Source organism: Tinamus guttatus, unplaced genomic scaffold (genome assembly GCF_059628265.1).
Source record: "Tinamus guttatus ecotype Peru unplaced genomic scaffold, ASM5962826v1 Tinamus_guttatus_pri_ptg000463l, whole genome shotgun sequence".
Lineage (NCBI taxonomy): Eukaryota > Metazoa > Chordata > Aves > Tinamiformes > Tinamidae > Tinamus > Tinamus guttatus.
Window position 1 is genome coordinate 274,393 of NW_028288997.1, and position 15,501 is coordinate 289,893.

A 15,501-nucleotide genomic window follows, 5' to 3' on the forward strand; every position below is an offset into this window, starting at 1 on the left:
AGACAGGAGCACCCAGAGAGCCCTTCACCTGGAGAGACAGGAGAAAGCAACTCAGTCTCCATCCCAAAAAGAGCCCTGGGCGCCCACCCTAAGGGTTTCATTATCTCCAGCTGGAGAGGATGGGAGCAGGGCCCAGGTGTCTTGCTCCACCCATGCAGCACCCATGGGTGCTCGCCACCCCCCAGCGCCGTTCCGAATCGCGGGACTCACGGCAGGAGCGGGCGGCGGGCGGCGTCGGGTGGCCCCCGCGCCGGGGGGACGCGCTGGCCCGTGCGCACGTTGAACATGGGCAGGGTGGACAGGGGCCGCGGGACGTCGGCGCGGGCGCCCGCCATGCGCCGCAGCTCCTCGGCGTCGCCGCGCACGCTGCTGTGATGCACCAGCTGGATGCTGCGGGCGGCGGGGCCGTGAGCGGGCACCCCCGGCCCCGAAACCGGCACCCGGCACCGGCCCCGGCTTCACCCGCGCCCCTGGGTGCTGGCCCGGGTGGCAACGCGGTGCCCCGGGTGACAGCACGTGCTGGACTGGGGAGGATTCGTGCATTTTGCACCTACGAGCGGTGCTTCCCGCCCCAGGGAGAGCCGGGGCCGTGGGAGTGGGGACGGAGCTGCCACCGCGCGCGGTGTCCCTGTCACCGGAGGTGGCCAGAGAGCAGCGGAGCGTCCCCTGCGGGCTGGGTCCCCCCTGTGCTGCTCGGCCCATCCACCACCAGCACAGGCCCCACCAGACTTACTCAGGCGTTTCCTTGTCCCGTTTTTGCCTAGAAAACCAAGCAGAAAGGGTGAAAAAACAAACAACAAAAAAGCACGGAGCAGAAGGTGATGGAGCGGATGTCGCCTCCGTCATATTGGTAGTGCCAGTGCCAGGCTATGGCCAGGCCCAGGGCGCAGGGTTAACCATGGGAACACCCCCATCCCTTCACATTGCAGCAGAAAGTGGGAGGTTTGGGGGGCTTTGGGGGCGTTTTGGTGCCCGACTCACACTCCCTCCCGGCGGCAGCACATGAGGTGGCCCAGGAGCAGGCAGAGCAGCGCGGCCAGCAGCAGCGGCAGCAGCAGCGTGAGCAGGGAGCTGGCGAGGAGGTCGGCGGCGGGCGCTGCGGTGGGGGGCGCAAAATCGCCGCCCTCCTCCAGCACCCCCGAGCCCTGCGACGGCCCCGGCGCCGCGGAGCCCGCGGGGACCTCGAGCTGCAAAACGGGGCGGTCGGGGACAACGCTGAGCCAGGAGGGGCAGGGACGGCTGGGAAGGGGTTTCCCGCGGCCGGGCTCTCACCAGGCTGAGGTTGCACCAGGCGATGCCGAAACGCGGCGCGAAGGTGTCGTAGCAACTGGCCACGGGCTGCTGGCCCAGGCGGCAGCGCAGGCGGCTCTGCGGCGACGCGGCCGCCACCAGGCACTGCGAGAAGGCGCCGTGGGACCCCACGGTCACGTACACCCTGGGGGCACAGCGGGCACGTGGCCGTCACGGCGTGCCCGGCATGCCACCGTGCCGTCCCCAAAGCCGCTTTTCCCCTCCGCCTGGGTACATCCAGCTCCGGGTGCAGAACCCAGCTCTGGAGCATCCCGGCGGGCGCTCGGTCCCTACCCCTCCTTGCGGCCCTCGATGGGCAGTGGGACGCGGCCGCCGCGGTGCAGGGCCGAGGTGACGTTGACGATGCCGAGGTCACCGCGCTCCCAGACGCCGCGCGCGGCCTCGGTGAAGAGCCGCCGCGCTGCCGCCGGCAGCAGCTCCTCCACGTCCCTGTTGGCCACCAGGAACTCGCCCTGGTATCGCGGTGGCCCGGCTGGCAGGGGGAGAGGTTGGCATGGGAAAGGGGGCCAGGCTGGAACCCCCCCTAACCCGCTTCTATCCTTACCTGGGGATGGCACCACGGTGACAACGACCCTCTGCGCCACCGTCTCGTAGGTGGCCCTGCTGTACGCCAGCACCTGCGGTGACAAAGACCCCAGGGGTCCCCAACTTCTCCAGTGCATGAGGCTGCACAGGACCCCCCACCCCGGCATGCAGGACCCCCCAGCACCTACCTCGATGATGTGGGTGCCCGCGTCGGCATCCGTGGGCGACCCGTACAGGTAGCCGGGCGCGGACGGGCGGCGCTGGGCGAAGCGCAGCCAGCGCGGCAGGTCCGGACGGCCCCCCAGGTGCGGCTGGAAGGTAATGGGGCCCACGGGGACGGCGCCTGCGCGGCCGGGCATGGGGACACGGGGATGGGGGACACACAGACGCAGGGACACACAGATGTGGGGACACACAGGCAAGGGGGACACAGGGATACAGAGACACACAGACATGGGGACACAAGGACACGGGAACACAGGGACAGGGGGGACACAGACACGGGGACACACATTGAGGCCCTGCAGCTGGCAGAGCCCCGTCCTGCAAAGCCGCCCGCATCCGGGTGGGACTCCCGGTGCCCCCGCGAGGCCGGGTGGCTCCTGCTCCTCGATCGCACGGAGGGGACGGAGGGACAGACACCCGGCAGGTCGGACACGCAGAGCAGCAGAGCAGAGCCCCCATGCACGCGGCGCTGGACCTCACCGTTGTCATCCTCGCGCGCGGCGCCGAAGGCCTCCTCGAAGGGCTCCCGCTGCAGCTCGTGGACGAAGACGGCGCCGGTCTCGGCCGAGAGCCTGAGCTCGGGCAGGGAGGCGCCGCCGCGGGCCCGGGCTGCGGGGGGCACGGCGGCTAGAGCGGCTCCCCCTGCCTCAGTTTCCCCATTCAACCTCCCTCCCTAGGCCGACCGGCCGGCGCTCCAGGCCCCTGCCCATCCCCCTGGCGTCGGGCGCTCCCCAGACACAAGGGCCGGGCTATATTTAGGAGGAGACGGGACGGCGGAGGAATCCCCACCGGGTCCCAACACCTCGGCCTCTGTCACCTCCTGATGTCACCCTCAGTCCCTGTCATGCTCCCCGGGACCCCCGTCCCGCCTGGGGTGGCCCTTGGGGTCCCTGTCCCAGCCACTTGCCTGCCAGCGCCCAGAGCCACAGCAGCGCCAGCACCTCCATGTTCACGGCCAGCCCGGCCGGGAGCGGGGCCAGGGCCTGATTGACAGAGGCAGCGGTGGCACCGCGAGGACGGGGACACGGCGGGGACCTCCTGCTGCCACTGTCACCGCCTCCTGGGTGCCAGCGCCCTCTGAGGTGCCACCGGCCCCGGGGAGACAGGAGGCCACCGAGCCGCCTTCGTGCCCCAAGGAGGATGTGGTTGGGGTGGCATCGTCCCTGTGTGTCCCGCAACACGCTCAGCCAAGTGCCCGGGGCTGCCCATGTCCAGAGCAGCGCAGGGCAAATGCAACCCCCATGGCTGACAAGGGGATGGGACACTTGGGGACAGGGCCAGCAGCCTCGTCACCTCCCCAACCTGATCCAGCTGTGACCTCGCTGCCACATCCACACCCCCACCGCTGTCCCTGTGCCAGCAGCGTGGCAGCGCGTGCACCGCCATGCACACGCGTGTGCACCGCCATGCACACGCGTGTGCTCGTGCGAGCGGGCGCAAAGTGCCACGCTGGTGGCAGGGCACCCGCGGCGCTGGAAGGGGCCCCCTTGGAGTGACACGGAGTTGGAGAGGCCGGGGGGGCCGCGGTGGCGGAAGGGGCAGGGGAAGGGGGCGGCCGCGGGGACGTCACGGCGCGGGGACGTCACGGCGCCGTCACTCACAAAGGGATGGGAAGCGGTTCGCTGCAGGGTCCTGGTGCCCCCGCGCTGCTGGGAATGGGGGGGCTCAGCCCCCCGCAAAGGCTGGAAGGGGCAAAAGCGGTGAAATGTCCCCCCCCTTCCCAGGCTCTTTGCAGGGGGGTTGCAAGGGGAGGGCTCCTAATGTGATGCCAAAGCTGTGGCTGGTCCCCCTGGGTGTCCCCAGCAGACATGACCCCCCCCTCATGCACCCATGTAGTTTCCCCCCTTCCTGGCCCTGCCTCGGTTTCCCCCCCCGGGCAGGACATGCAGCACTGTCCCCCCAGGAGGGGACCCAACGTATTGGGGGGACCTAACCCAGAGGGGACAGGGGACACCCCAGCATGGGGGTCAGTGTGTGCTGGGTGAAGGGTTAATGCTGACTGTGGTCCCTCTGGGGACACCTGGCAGGCACTGAAGGGGACACAGGGACAGGGGGACGCAGGGAGAGAGCCAGGTGGGCACATGGAGATGGGGCAGGGGGAACATGGGCAAGATATGGAGATGGGATGGGGGAACATAGGGACAGACCAGGGACATAGATAGAAACCTGGAGGACGCAGGGGGAGAGCTGAGAGGACAGAGGGACAGAGGAGGGGGACAAAAGGAGGATAGAAGGACAAAACCGAGGTGGGGGGGACGCAGGGACAGGGTGTCTTTGGGGACACATCCGAAGGAGGTGGGAAACAGAGACAACATTGGAGGGAAGTGGGGAGCAGAACCGGCCTGGGGGGACATGTGACAAAACCGGGGCGGGGAGGGGGACACTGACAGCTTTGTGGGAGGGGACAGGGGAACCCCGCGGCGGGGGCGAGAGGGGACACTGCGGGGGGGGGGGGTTCCGCCGCTGCCGGGGGGGAAGCGGGGACCCCCTCCCCGCGGCGGGGGCCGCGCGGCGGCGAGGCCGAAGCGCGGCGGCGAGGAAGAGGAAGAGCGCGAGGACCCAGAGGGCTCTGCGGGCAGCGGGGCGGGCGGCTGGGCGGGCTGCGGGCGGCCGCTCCGGCTCCATCCTCCGCGCCGCAGAGAAAGGGGAAGAGGAGGAGAAGGGAGGAAGGAAGGAAGGAGGCGCGGGGCGGAGGAGGAGGAGGGGGGGAGGAAGAGCAGCGCGCCGTGCCCGTGTCCCCATCGCCACCCGGCCGGGCATGGCCTGACCCGCCCGGCCGCCCCCCCCGCCGCCGCAGCCGCCGCGCCGGGACCCCCCCGCGCCCGCCGCGCTCCGGTTGCAGCATCGCGCGCTCGGGCGGCGCGTCCGGGGCGGCGGCGGGGCCCGGGGGAGGCGGGCGATGCGGCCGGCGCCCCGTTGAAGCCATGCTGAGGACGGAGGCGGCGAGCGGCGCGGGCGGCGCGGCGGCGGCGGCGGCGGGCGGCGGGATGCGGAGCGCGTCGCCGCACCGCAGCGCCTACGAGGCCAGCATCCAGGCGCTGCAGGCCACCAAGGATGGCGGCGGCGAGGACGCCAAGAAAGCCCGCAGCAAGAAGTACGGCTCCAACGTGCACCGGATCAAGAACATGTTCCTGCAGATGGGCACGGCGCCGGGCGCCGAGGGCGCCTGCGACTTGGCCAAGGCCAAGGAGAAGCCCGTGCGCCTCTCCTTGCCCCGCGCCAGCAGCCTGGGTGACAGCGTGGAGCACGGTGCCCCCCTCAAGCTGGGCACCAGCGTCTCCGAGCGCGTGAGCCGCTTCGACTGCAAGCCCGACAAGCCCTTCTCCAAGCTGCAGGAGACCCGCAAGATCTTCGAGAGGAGCCTGCAGGAGAAGGAGAGCACCAACAAGCTGCTGCTGCGCAAGGAGCGCGCCGGCTTCCAGGACCGCAAGCTCGACGTCGTCGTCAAGTTCAACGGCAGCACCGAGTCCTTGGACAAGCTGGACACGGAGGCCGTGTCGCCCACCGTGAGCCAGCTGAGCGCCGTCTTCGAGAAGGCCGATCTGCGCAACAACCTGCACAAGGCGCCGGGCAAAGCGGCCCCGCTCAACGCCAAGCTGGTGAGCAAGCGCTCGCGGCTCTTCTTGCAAGGGCCGGACGCGGAGAGCCGCGCGGGCGCCGGCCCCGCGCGCCAATCCCGCCCGCGGCCGGGCGAGGAGGAGAAAGCGCCGGGCAAAGGCAGCCGGGAGAAGGACGGTGCCCGCGGGCCCGGCAGGCAGGAGGTCTGCAAGATCAAGCCGGTGGAGGTGGAGGAGAGCGGCGAGTCGGAGGCCGAGGCGGGCGAGCGGGCCGAGGAGCCGGCGCTGGTGCCGCCGCCCCCGTCGGAGCAGGACAAGGGGGACGAGGTGGCGCGGGCCGAAGTGACGGCACCCGCGGCCGCCGAGAAGGCGCCCGAAGGCAGCGAGGAGGCCGCGGGCCTCGAGGAGGCTGCCAAGGGTGAGCGGGCGGACGAGGGCGACCTCTACGACGAGTCCAAGAAGGAGGACTTCTCCGAGGCGGACCTGGTGGACATAAGTGCCTACAGCGGGCTCGGCGAGGACTCGGGGGGCAGCGGGCTGGAGGAGGACGAGGAGGCCGACAGCCTCTACGAGCCCGAGTCCAGCTGCGTGGAGATCCCCGGGCTCTCCGAGGAAGAGGAGCCCGTCCCCAACCGAAAGATCCAGTTCAGCACAGCGCCCATCCAGGTGAGCCCGGCGGCGGCGGCGTCTCCGGGAGGGTGGGAAAACGCTGCAGGGAGGTTGGGGGCTTCGCTCTGCCCCCTCTGGCCTCCCCTTGGCTTTGGGCCTCCCCGTGTGCCACGTGCCGGTCACGGGCATCACGAGCGCAACGTTCCCTGGGGAGCCAACCCGGCGGCTCCGTGAACACTTCCGTGGACCGGGAAAGGGCCTGGATTTGCTCCACTTCCCATGCCCCAACATAACCCGTGGGGGCACCCCAGGGTGCCAAGTGCTGGTGCATGGCACCATGGCGAGGCGGGGGGAGAGGGGCACCCGGCCCTTGGGGACACCCCGGCCTCCGGCCTGGCCACCGGGGAGGGGACCCCCTGGCACACAGCGTGGGAGGGACGTTGGCATCCCCTGCTTGTCCCCGTCCCCCGTGAGGGTGACATGGTGCCCACTCGGCACCCGCGGCCACCTTTGCGCGCGGGCGGCTCGGGGGCTGCAGCAGCGCCCGGGCCTGGGCCACTGCTAACGAGGCAGCTAACGAAGGGCCAGCAGGGACCCCATGGGGACGGTGACGGGGCGAGCGGTGACATTGCACCGGCCTGGGGGATGGCACCGCTCCGGTCCCCACCCTGAGCGAGGCTGAAGCGCCACCGGAAAAGGCCCGGAGAGGCGGCGGGATGCCCTTAAATATCTCCCATCCGGGTGCCCACAGGCCACCCCCAACCCGGGGCGGGGGGGGTGACATTCCCAGTGTCCCCTCCTTGGGGGTCCCTCGGGGACAGACCCCCCCGCGCCGGGCAGCCCCGGAGGAGGAGGAGATGCAGGAAGGGGAAGTGGCCGCGGCCGCGGCGGGGGGGCCAGCGCGGCCCGTGTCCCCCCCCCCGCGGCTCCGTCACGGGGCCGCTCCGGGTCCTCCCGCCGCCCCGCGGCCGGGGCCGCCGCGGGAGCCGGGGGCCGCACTGCTATTTCGGGGCGTTCGCTGCCGCTCGCGTCCCCGCGGCTGCGGGAGCGGGAATCGCTTTGTGCCGGAGCGCGGTTATTTTTAGCGCCCCGGCCTATATTCTGGCTCTGAGTCAGAGGCGGGTGGGTGGCCCCACCTGGGCCTGGCGGGGACGGGGACCGCGGTGGCCCGGGCAGTGGCCGGGGTGCGCGGGGGACCTGCCTGTTGGCGCCGGGGGGGGGTTGTCACCAGCGCTGGGGATCAACGGGCCCTCTGGGACACCCAGCGTGGGGCTGGTGCGGGAAGGGGTGGCTGGTGTCCCCCCTTAATGTGGCTGTCCCCATCCTCCTTCTGGGGGCTGCAGGGGAGAGGGTCCCACTGCACGGTGCGAATGGGGCCCAGGCGTCCGAGACCCCCCATGCCTGAGGGGGAATCGGTGCTGGGCGCCCTGACGGGTCCAGGAGGGGGGTCCAGGTTCTTGCAGGGATCCCCCTTTCCCGGCCTGTCCCTCACGTCTCCGGAGGGCTGTGGAGCTGCCTGGTGCCCTGATCCCCAATACCCCTAGGTGCCACCCCGGTGGCTCCTGTCCCTGCTGCGAGTGCTGCCTATGTCTGGGTGTCACTGGGCTTTGTGCGATGGCCCTTGACACTCATCCCTGATGTCCTTTGTTGCGAGGCTTTAGCAGGGCCTGTTATCCCTAATCCGCTGGCCCCTGGCGGCACCGCAGCCCCGCGCTGGCAGCCTGGGGACATCTGCCACCCTCAGCAACTGTCCCTGTCCCTGTCACCCACCGGCCTTTGCTGGGCCGCGGGGATGGGGCACCTCCCCTCCTGCCCTGGGGACCTGTTCCTGCCACCCGTGCGGTGGGGACGGATGCGGGGCAGGAGCGAGAGCGGCCGTGGTGCTTGGTGCTGAGCGCGGGGACGTCACCGAGCCCCGGTGGCACCGCTGTCCCCGCAGCGCGCTGGGCCTGGGGGACTCAGGGGGCCACCATGGGCTGCCTCGTGCCGTGGGTTGGCGGCCCAGGGATTTACGGCATTAGCGGCGCATCCGAGCGCTGGCGCTGACCTCCTTTGCCGGCCGCGTCCCTGGCTCCGGTGCAGGCCGTGCAGCACCCTCGAAAATCCCCTTCGGGCCCTGTCCCCGCTCCCTCCTGGGGACCCAAGGTGGCTGGGGACCTCCCGTGTCACAGCCCTGGGGTCGCTCCCCCGCATTTCCAAGCCCTTGGCACAAGCAAGCTGGAAACTCAGGGGAATAAGCACCCCCCGAGCTCCCACGGCAGTTAGGTGTCCCCTGCCAAGGGGACAGTGTTGGGATCGCTCTCCCCAGGCTCTAGGACGGGCTCTTTGCTCGATGCTTCATCCCGAGGCTGGATCTGGACCCGCAGCTCCATCTGCTTCCCCTCTGCAACGGGTGCTCCTGTCCTTGGGCCCGTGGAGACGTTTCCCCTGGGGTGACATGAGGGGAGAGAGGTGGTGGTGGCCGAGAGCAGGGAATGGTGCCCAGGGAAGGGAGGGGGATTGGGAAGGGTGACAGGGCAGAGGGAATGAGCCAGTGCAGCTTCCGTGTGATTCCCAGGGCAGCCAATGCTTGTGCATCCCAGCCATCCACCCATTCACAAATCCCTTCACCTATTCATCTGTTCTTCCATCTGTCCATCCCTCCATCCCTTCCTCCATCCCTCCCTTCATCCCTCTATCCATCCTTCTATCCCTCCACCCTCCCAAACACTTGGCCCACCTTCTGCTCCTCCTGCAGATCCGTCCTTCCCCCCATGCCGGGAGCACAGGGGGATTCCCAACCCCACGGCGCTTCCTCAAGCCTCACCTGACGGTGCCGCTGTGGATTCTCTGGTGTCTCGTAGTACCCTGCAGGGCTCTCTGGGAGGGCCCCTTGGCGCGGGCGCTGCTGGCACAGGAGCGGTGCTGCCAAGGCGGATAATGGAGCCGATTCCGAGCACGGCGCGTCCCGGCGGGGAAGCAGGAGGTTACTAAGAGCCTGGCGGAGCAGAGGGAAAAATATCCCCTTTGGAGCTGCTCCATCCACCCCTTCCCTTCTCCCAGCTGGAACGGGAGCACGGGGCAGCGCTCGGTGGCGGGGGGCTGTGCCCAAAGGGGTGACAACAGGGACGAGCCCCAACCCTGGGCACGTGGGATGAGCGGCTCCGTCCCCGCTCCCGCAGGTCTTCAGCACTTACTCCAACGAGGACTACGACCGCCGCAACGAGGATGTCGACCCCATGGCCGCCTCGGCCGAGTACGAGCTGGAGAAGCGGGTGGAGCGGCTCGACCTCTTCCCAGTGGAGCTGGAGAAAGGTGGGACAGGCCGTGCTGGACTGTTATCCAGCCCCTCTCCATCCCTTCCCTATCCCCGCGTCCCCCCGTGGGTGGGTGTCCCCATGGGGACACGCGCTCCTTGTCCCCGCAGACTCCGAAGGGCTGGGCATCAGCATCATCGGCATGGGCGCCGGCGCCGACATGGGCCTGGAGAAGCTGGGCATCTTCGTCAAGACGGTGACGGAAGGAGGGGCGGCCCACCGGGACGGCAGGTAACGGGGACACCGGCCCGGGGCCTGGGGACAGCCAGGTGTGAACAGGGACCGGCCAGATGTTCCCAGTGCCGAGATGACGGGCGGCCCTGTGGGGCTGGGAGCAGCTTGGCGGGGACGTCCTTGTCCCCCAGGTCACCATGTGCGGGGATGGGTGGCACCGGGCATGGGGAGGGTCCCCTGACGGTGCCCTTGTCCCCAGGATCCAGGTGAATGACCTCATCGTGGAGGTGGATGGCACGAGCCTGGTGGGGGTGACGCAGAGCTTCGCCGCCTCCGTGCTCAGGAACACCAAGGGACGCGTCCGGTAGGGCCCAGGGGCCACAAGAGCCCCTTGTCCCCAATTCCTGCCATCCCCATCCCAGGGACACCTCTGTCATGGACCTACCCCAGCCAGGGATGCTCAGAGGGCAGGAGAGGTCCCAGCTAGGGCTGAGCGTCCTGAACACCCCTGCCCCATTGCCTGCCCCATAGATTCCCTCTGCCTGGCCATGCTATGCACCCTGCCCTGCATCCCACCCCCAAAATACACCCACACCCTCTCCTTGCCCCCCATCCTGCCCCACAGCACCCCTAACCCCTGCTCATCCACCAATCCCAACCACCTGTGTCCCCAACACCCCTCCCCGTCCTGCCCTTCTTGGGTACCCCGGCGCCCCTGCCGCTCCACTGTCCCCGCGTGTCCCCAGGCTGAGCCGCCCGCGCGTCCCCGCAGGTTCCTCATCGGGCGCGAGAAGCCGGGCGAGCAGAGCGAGGTGGCCCAGCTGATCCAGCAGACGCTGGAGCAGGAGCGGTGGCAGCGGGAGATGATCGAGCAGCGCTACACGCAGTACACGGAGGAGGATGAGGAGGTGAGCGCGATGAAGGCCCTCGCCACCTGCACCAGCATCCCTGGCTTGGGGGACAGACGAGGGGACACACATGGGCTTTTGCCGGTCTCCCCATGACTCAGTTTCCCCCATGGAGAGCAGGGTGCAGGCTGTGCTTTGGGCTTCGGGTGGGTGCGGGACCACCGGGTGCCAACCTGGCTCTCTGCCCACCGCAGACGGGCGAATACGCCACGGACGAGGAGGAGGAGATGAGCCCCATGTTCCCCAGCAGCGAGATGGCCATCGAGGTCTTCGAGCTGGCCGAGAACGAGGACACGCTCTCCCCGGTGGAGATGGACCCCGAGAAGCTGGTGCACAAGTTCAAGGAGGTGAGCGGGGCTGGTGTGGGTGGCTGTCCCCTGCGGTCCCCACGCCACCGTGCAAGCGCCGCTCTCCTCTCCCAGCTCCAGATCAAGCACGCCGTCACCGAGGCCGAGATCCAGCAGCTCAAGAGGAAGGTGAGCGGAGCCCCGTGGTGGCACCACCGTCCTCCCCACCCATGCCAAATCCCCCTATTCCCCCCAATTCCCAGCACCTCCATCACCCCAGTGTCCTGGACACCCAAATCTCCCCCCTGCTGGGTTGTGCCGGCTCTCTGCCCGTGCCGTGCCAAGCCCTGAGCCCGCTGTCCCCCAGCTGCAGTGCCTGGAGCAGGAGAAGGCCCGGTGGCGGGCCGAGAAGGCCCAGCTGGAGCAGAGCGTGGAGGAGAACAAGGAGCGGATGGAGAAGCTGGAAGGCTACTGGATGGAGGCGCAGAACCTGTGCCAGGCCGTGGACGAGCACCTCAAGGAGACGCAGGCGCAGTACCAGACCCTGGAGCGCAAGTACAGCAAGGCCAAGAGGCTCATCAAGGAGTACCAGCAAAAGTGAGGGCAGCGCAGCACCCGTCCCCGGGCACGGGCCACCCCCAGGCGCAGAACGTCCCCCTGGCACAGACCATTCCCTGGGCATGGAGCATCCCTTGGGCATGGAGCATTCCCTGGGCATGGAGCATCCCTTGGGCACCAGTCCCTTCCCAGGCACCATGGATGCTTTCCTGGGCATGGAGCATCCTCTGGGAATGGAGCATCCCATGGGCATTCACCATCATCTGGGCACAGAGCATCCCTTGGGCACCAGCCCTGACCCAGGCAGCACTTGTCCCTGGGCACAGATCCTTTCCTAGGCACCAAGTGTCCCCTGGGGCATGGAGCATCCCTTGGGCATGGATCAACAGCTGGGCACTCACCATCCCTTGGGCACAAACCCTGTCCCTGGCACCACTTGTCCCTGGGCACGGATCCCTTTCCAGGCACCACCAATCCCTTGGGGCGTGAAGCATCCCTTGGGCACGGACTTCCACATGGGCACGGAGCATCCCGTGGGCACCAGCCGCTCTCATCCCTGGGCACAGATCCTGCCCTGGGCACGGTCCCTCCCTACATCCCTGACCCCTGGGGTCCCCCTGCACGTGGCCCCTGTCCCCGGTGTCACCCTGGCTGGTGGCCCCCCCCTTGCCGCGGGTGACTCGTGACGTGGTGTCCGCAGGGAGATCGAGTTCCTGAAGAAGGAGACGGCGCAGCGGCGCGTGCTGGAGGAGTCGGAGCTGGCGCACAAGGAGGAGCTGGAGAAGCTGCAGGAGAAGGTGGGCACGGGGCGCCGGGACGCGGGCTGCCCCTGAGCCCCGTCGGAGCCGCCGCATCCCGCCACGACGGCAGCCCCTCCGCCGCCGGCACCGGCTCCGGATACGCTCGGGGCGCTGCCTCCGTGCCCAGCCTCTTCGGGATGCGGGATCCCGGGATGGATCGCGGCAGATCTGCTTGTGCCCGCTCCTGCTCAGGGCGCTGGATCCCACGCTGGATCGCAGGGGATCTGCTCGGGCGCTGCCTCGCTCTGGACTGTGCTCCGGGCACTGGATCCCGTACTGGATCACAGGGGATCTGCTTGGGCGCTGCCTCACTCTGGATTGTGCTCCAGGCACTGGATCCCACGCCGGATCACAGGGGATTTGCCCGGGTGCTGGCTCACACCCGATGTTCCTCCTGGCACTGGATCCCACACTGGATTGCAGTGGATCTGCCTAGGCTTGGGGTCCCAGTGGATCCTGCTTCAGGGTCCTACATCCCATAATGGATCCAGAGAGATCTTCCTGGGCCCTGGATCCCAGGGTGCTTGTGCTGGATCCCACAGCGGTTCCTGGTAGAGCTGCACCAGGCACTGGGTCACACGCGATCCTATCTCGGGAGCTGGATCCCATGCTGGTCATGTTGGATCCCACTGGATCCCGTGCTGGAGCCTCCCCAGCGGGTCAGGCCGGAGCTGCACGGAGTCGGAGCGAGTCCTCTGCCGGGTCACACTGGATCCAGCTCCACGTGGCATCTGGATGCCCTGGAGGATCTGGGGGGGCTCCTGGGTGCAGCGAGGGGGTGGGCGCCACAGAGACCCCCCCTGCTCATGGATCCTGGATCTAAGGGGCCTGGGCAGCCCCCCATCCTGTGGGGGCCGCGTCGGGGGGGCTGCCAGGCTGGGGGGCACCAGGAAGGCAGCCCCGGCACAGGGAATCCCCCCTCCCAGCAGAGCCCCCAATGTCCCCTCAGACCTTCCTAAAATCACCCCTAAAATTGCCCCTCACTGCAGCAACCCCCCCCCCCCGAGCCCCTGCTCCACTCTGCCCCCCGACCCTGCTCTGTCCCCCCCCCGTGCCCCCATCCTGGCACTGTGCCCCCCCCCGCCGTGTCCCTGAGCTCCCTGCCAGGCGCCATCACCCTGGACCCCCCCACATTGCTCTGTGACCCCCCCCCCACCTCTCGTGTCCCCTGCCAGCCTGTCCCCCACTGTGTGACCCCAGCTGTGTCCCCCGCAGCCCTGCACCTCCCGCCCCCTCCGTGTTCCCATGTCCCGTCCCGTCCCCGTCCTGTGCCCCCCCGTAGCCCACCCTGTGTCCCCAGCCCCGCTGAGACCTCTCCCCTTTGCTGTTTTTCAGATCTCCGAACTGGAGGCCAAGCTGCAGACACTGAAAAATTCCAACCCGACTTAAACCGCCCTCAAACCGCAGCGATTTGGGGGGGCCAGGGACTCCCCCCGCCCCGTCCCCAGCCCCATCCCCACCTTCCCCCATTGCCCCAAAGGGGAGGAGACGAGACCCCCACCACGGCCACCTGGTGCCCCCCACCCCTTGGGGACACAGAGACAGCAGTGGGGGGGTCCAGGCAGGGGGGCGTCTTTGCAGGGGGTGTTCGGGGGGGCGGACACCTCGCGTTCGTGTGTGTGTCCAGTGTGAGTCTTGTGGTGACATGATGGACCAATGGGGGGGCACGGCCCCCCCCCGCGCCTCCCCCTCCCCAAAACGCACCCTCCTTCGATCCGATGCTGCTCCGGACACAGATGGACATGGGAACTGGCACCCGCGTTTGAAGCTGGAAGGGGGGCAGGTAGAAATGCCCCCCCCCCCAAAAAAAATGTGAGCCATACTGGGGAGCAAAGGGGGGGGATGCACTGGAACCCCCCCCCCCCATCCCCAGCTCCTCCTCTTGGGACTCACTTGGAGCATCGGCGCGGGGGGGCTGGTTTCCTTTGGGGACACGGTGCTGGCCAGGCCCCCCCCCGGCGGACTCGCCCTTGGCACCGGGCCGGTTCCGGAGCGAGGTGCCCGCGTCGGGTCGGGTACGTGGTGCCCAGGACGCTTCGACGTTGAGGAGGGGGCAAATTGCTCCCCCCTGCCACCTTTACCCCCCCCAAAGTGCCACCACTGTTGGACGTTAAAGGACACGACAGCCTTTCGCCAAGCTCTGCCTTCACCATCCTCCGCGGTGGGGGGTGCTGGACCCCAAACGACCCCCCTCCCCGGGACACGGGGGCTGCCCATCACCCTGGCTGCGTGGCACGGACGGGAAGGCCACCGTGCTGATGCCACCGGTGTCCCCTAGCCCAGGGCTCTTTCGCCTTCCCCTGGCAGAGGGGACAGGAGGGACCCATCGCTCGGACTCTTATGATGGGGAAGGGTCCCCAATTTGGTCCCTTTTCCACTCTGGTGCGCAAGTGATGCCAGGAGGAGGGTGGGTGACCACGAAGCGCCCCCCCCCCCCTCCATTGCCACCAACTGTAAATACCCCTCCCTCCCCCGCCAAAAATTCACAGTATTTCTCTGGGGCTGGGACATCCTCCCCACTACCACTGGCCAAACCCACCGGGTCACGGGGCCCCCGCCCTGGGACACGTCCCCTCTCCCCTAATCCCAGGGGAAACCCTTTATTTTTGTTTCTATTTTGGACCCCCCCCCCCGCTAAGTACTGAGTCTCCGACAGTAACTGGATGTGGGGGCAACTGGGAGCCAGAGCTGGTTGGACCGGGATGGGGCAGAGGGGGGAACACGGGGAGGATGCGGGGGGGGGGGATGCGACTGGATTGGAGCCACTTTGGGGATTGGGGAGTATTTAAGGGGGGGTGGGAGCGAGAGCCCCGGGGGGGTCCTGGGGTTATTTAATCTCACACATATACCTGTGGGTGTATATACTATATATATATGTACGTATGTATGTATTGGTCCTCGTTTTGTAATGCAACGTCCTCCCATCCCGTCATATGGATAAATACAGCCTCATGGTCTCAGCTGGGCCTCCTTCCCCGCTCCCGGCGCCGCCCCGACTGCCTGACAGGGCTCACCGGGAGCACCGGGAGCACCGGGAGCACTGGCCGAGCTGGGGGGAGACACTGGGAGATCGGGAAGGGACTGGGCATGGGCTGACTGGGGGCACTGGACATACTGGGCAAAGGTGACTGGGGACACTGGGAAGATCGGGGAGACTGGGAGGATTGGGACACTGTGACAAATGGGGTAATAGCAGAAAGGGCGGCACCGGAGGACTGGGATACTGGGAGGACTGGGGTATTTGAAGGACT

At 68.4% G+C, this 15,501-nt stretch overlaps 2 protein-coding genes across 2 annotated transcripts; one reads left to right on the top strand and one right to left on the bottom strand.

Moving 5' to 3' along the window:
• Nucleotides 1-206: 206 nt before the first annotated feature.
• SGCA (sarcoglycan alpha) lies at nt 207-3,008 on the bottom strand. The gene is made up of 9 exons (XM_088532668.1): nt 2,969-3,008; nt 2,542-2,670; nt 2,025-2,179; nt 1,856-1,928; nt 1,585-1,783; nt 1,273-1,435; nt 982-1,187; nt 734-760; nt 207-390 (listed from the first exon to the last, which is right to left on the bottom strand). Exons 1-9 carry the CDS (start codon nt 3,006-3,008, stop codon nt 207-209), a joined length of 1,176 nt encoding a protein of 391 aa, XP_088388794.1.
• A 1,977-nt stretch (nt 3,009-4,985) lies between these two features.
• On the top strand, nt 4,986-13,703 carry PPP1R9B (protein phosphatase 1 regulatory subunit 9B). Its single transcript, XM_088532633.1, has 10 exons — nt 4,986-6,284; nt 9,389-9,521; nt 9,634-9,754; nt 9,957-10,061; nt 10,470-10,605; nt 10,800-10,952; nt 11,028-11,081; nt 11,260-11,489; nt 12,151-12,247; nt 13,586-13,703. Exons 1-10 carry the CDS (start codon nt 4,986-4,988, stop codon nt 13,637-13,639), a joined length of 2,382 nt encoding a protein of 793 aa, XP_088388759.1. The 3' UTR covers nt 13,640-13,703.
• Nucleotides 13,704-15,501: the final 1,798 nt, after the last annotated feature.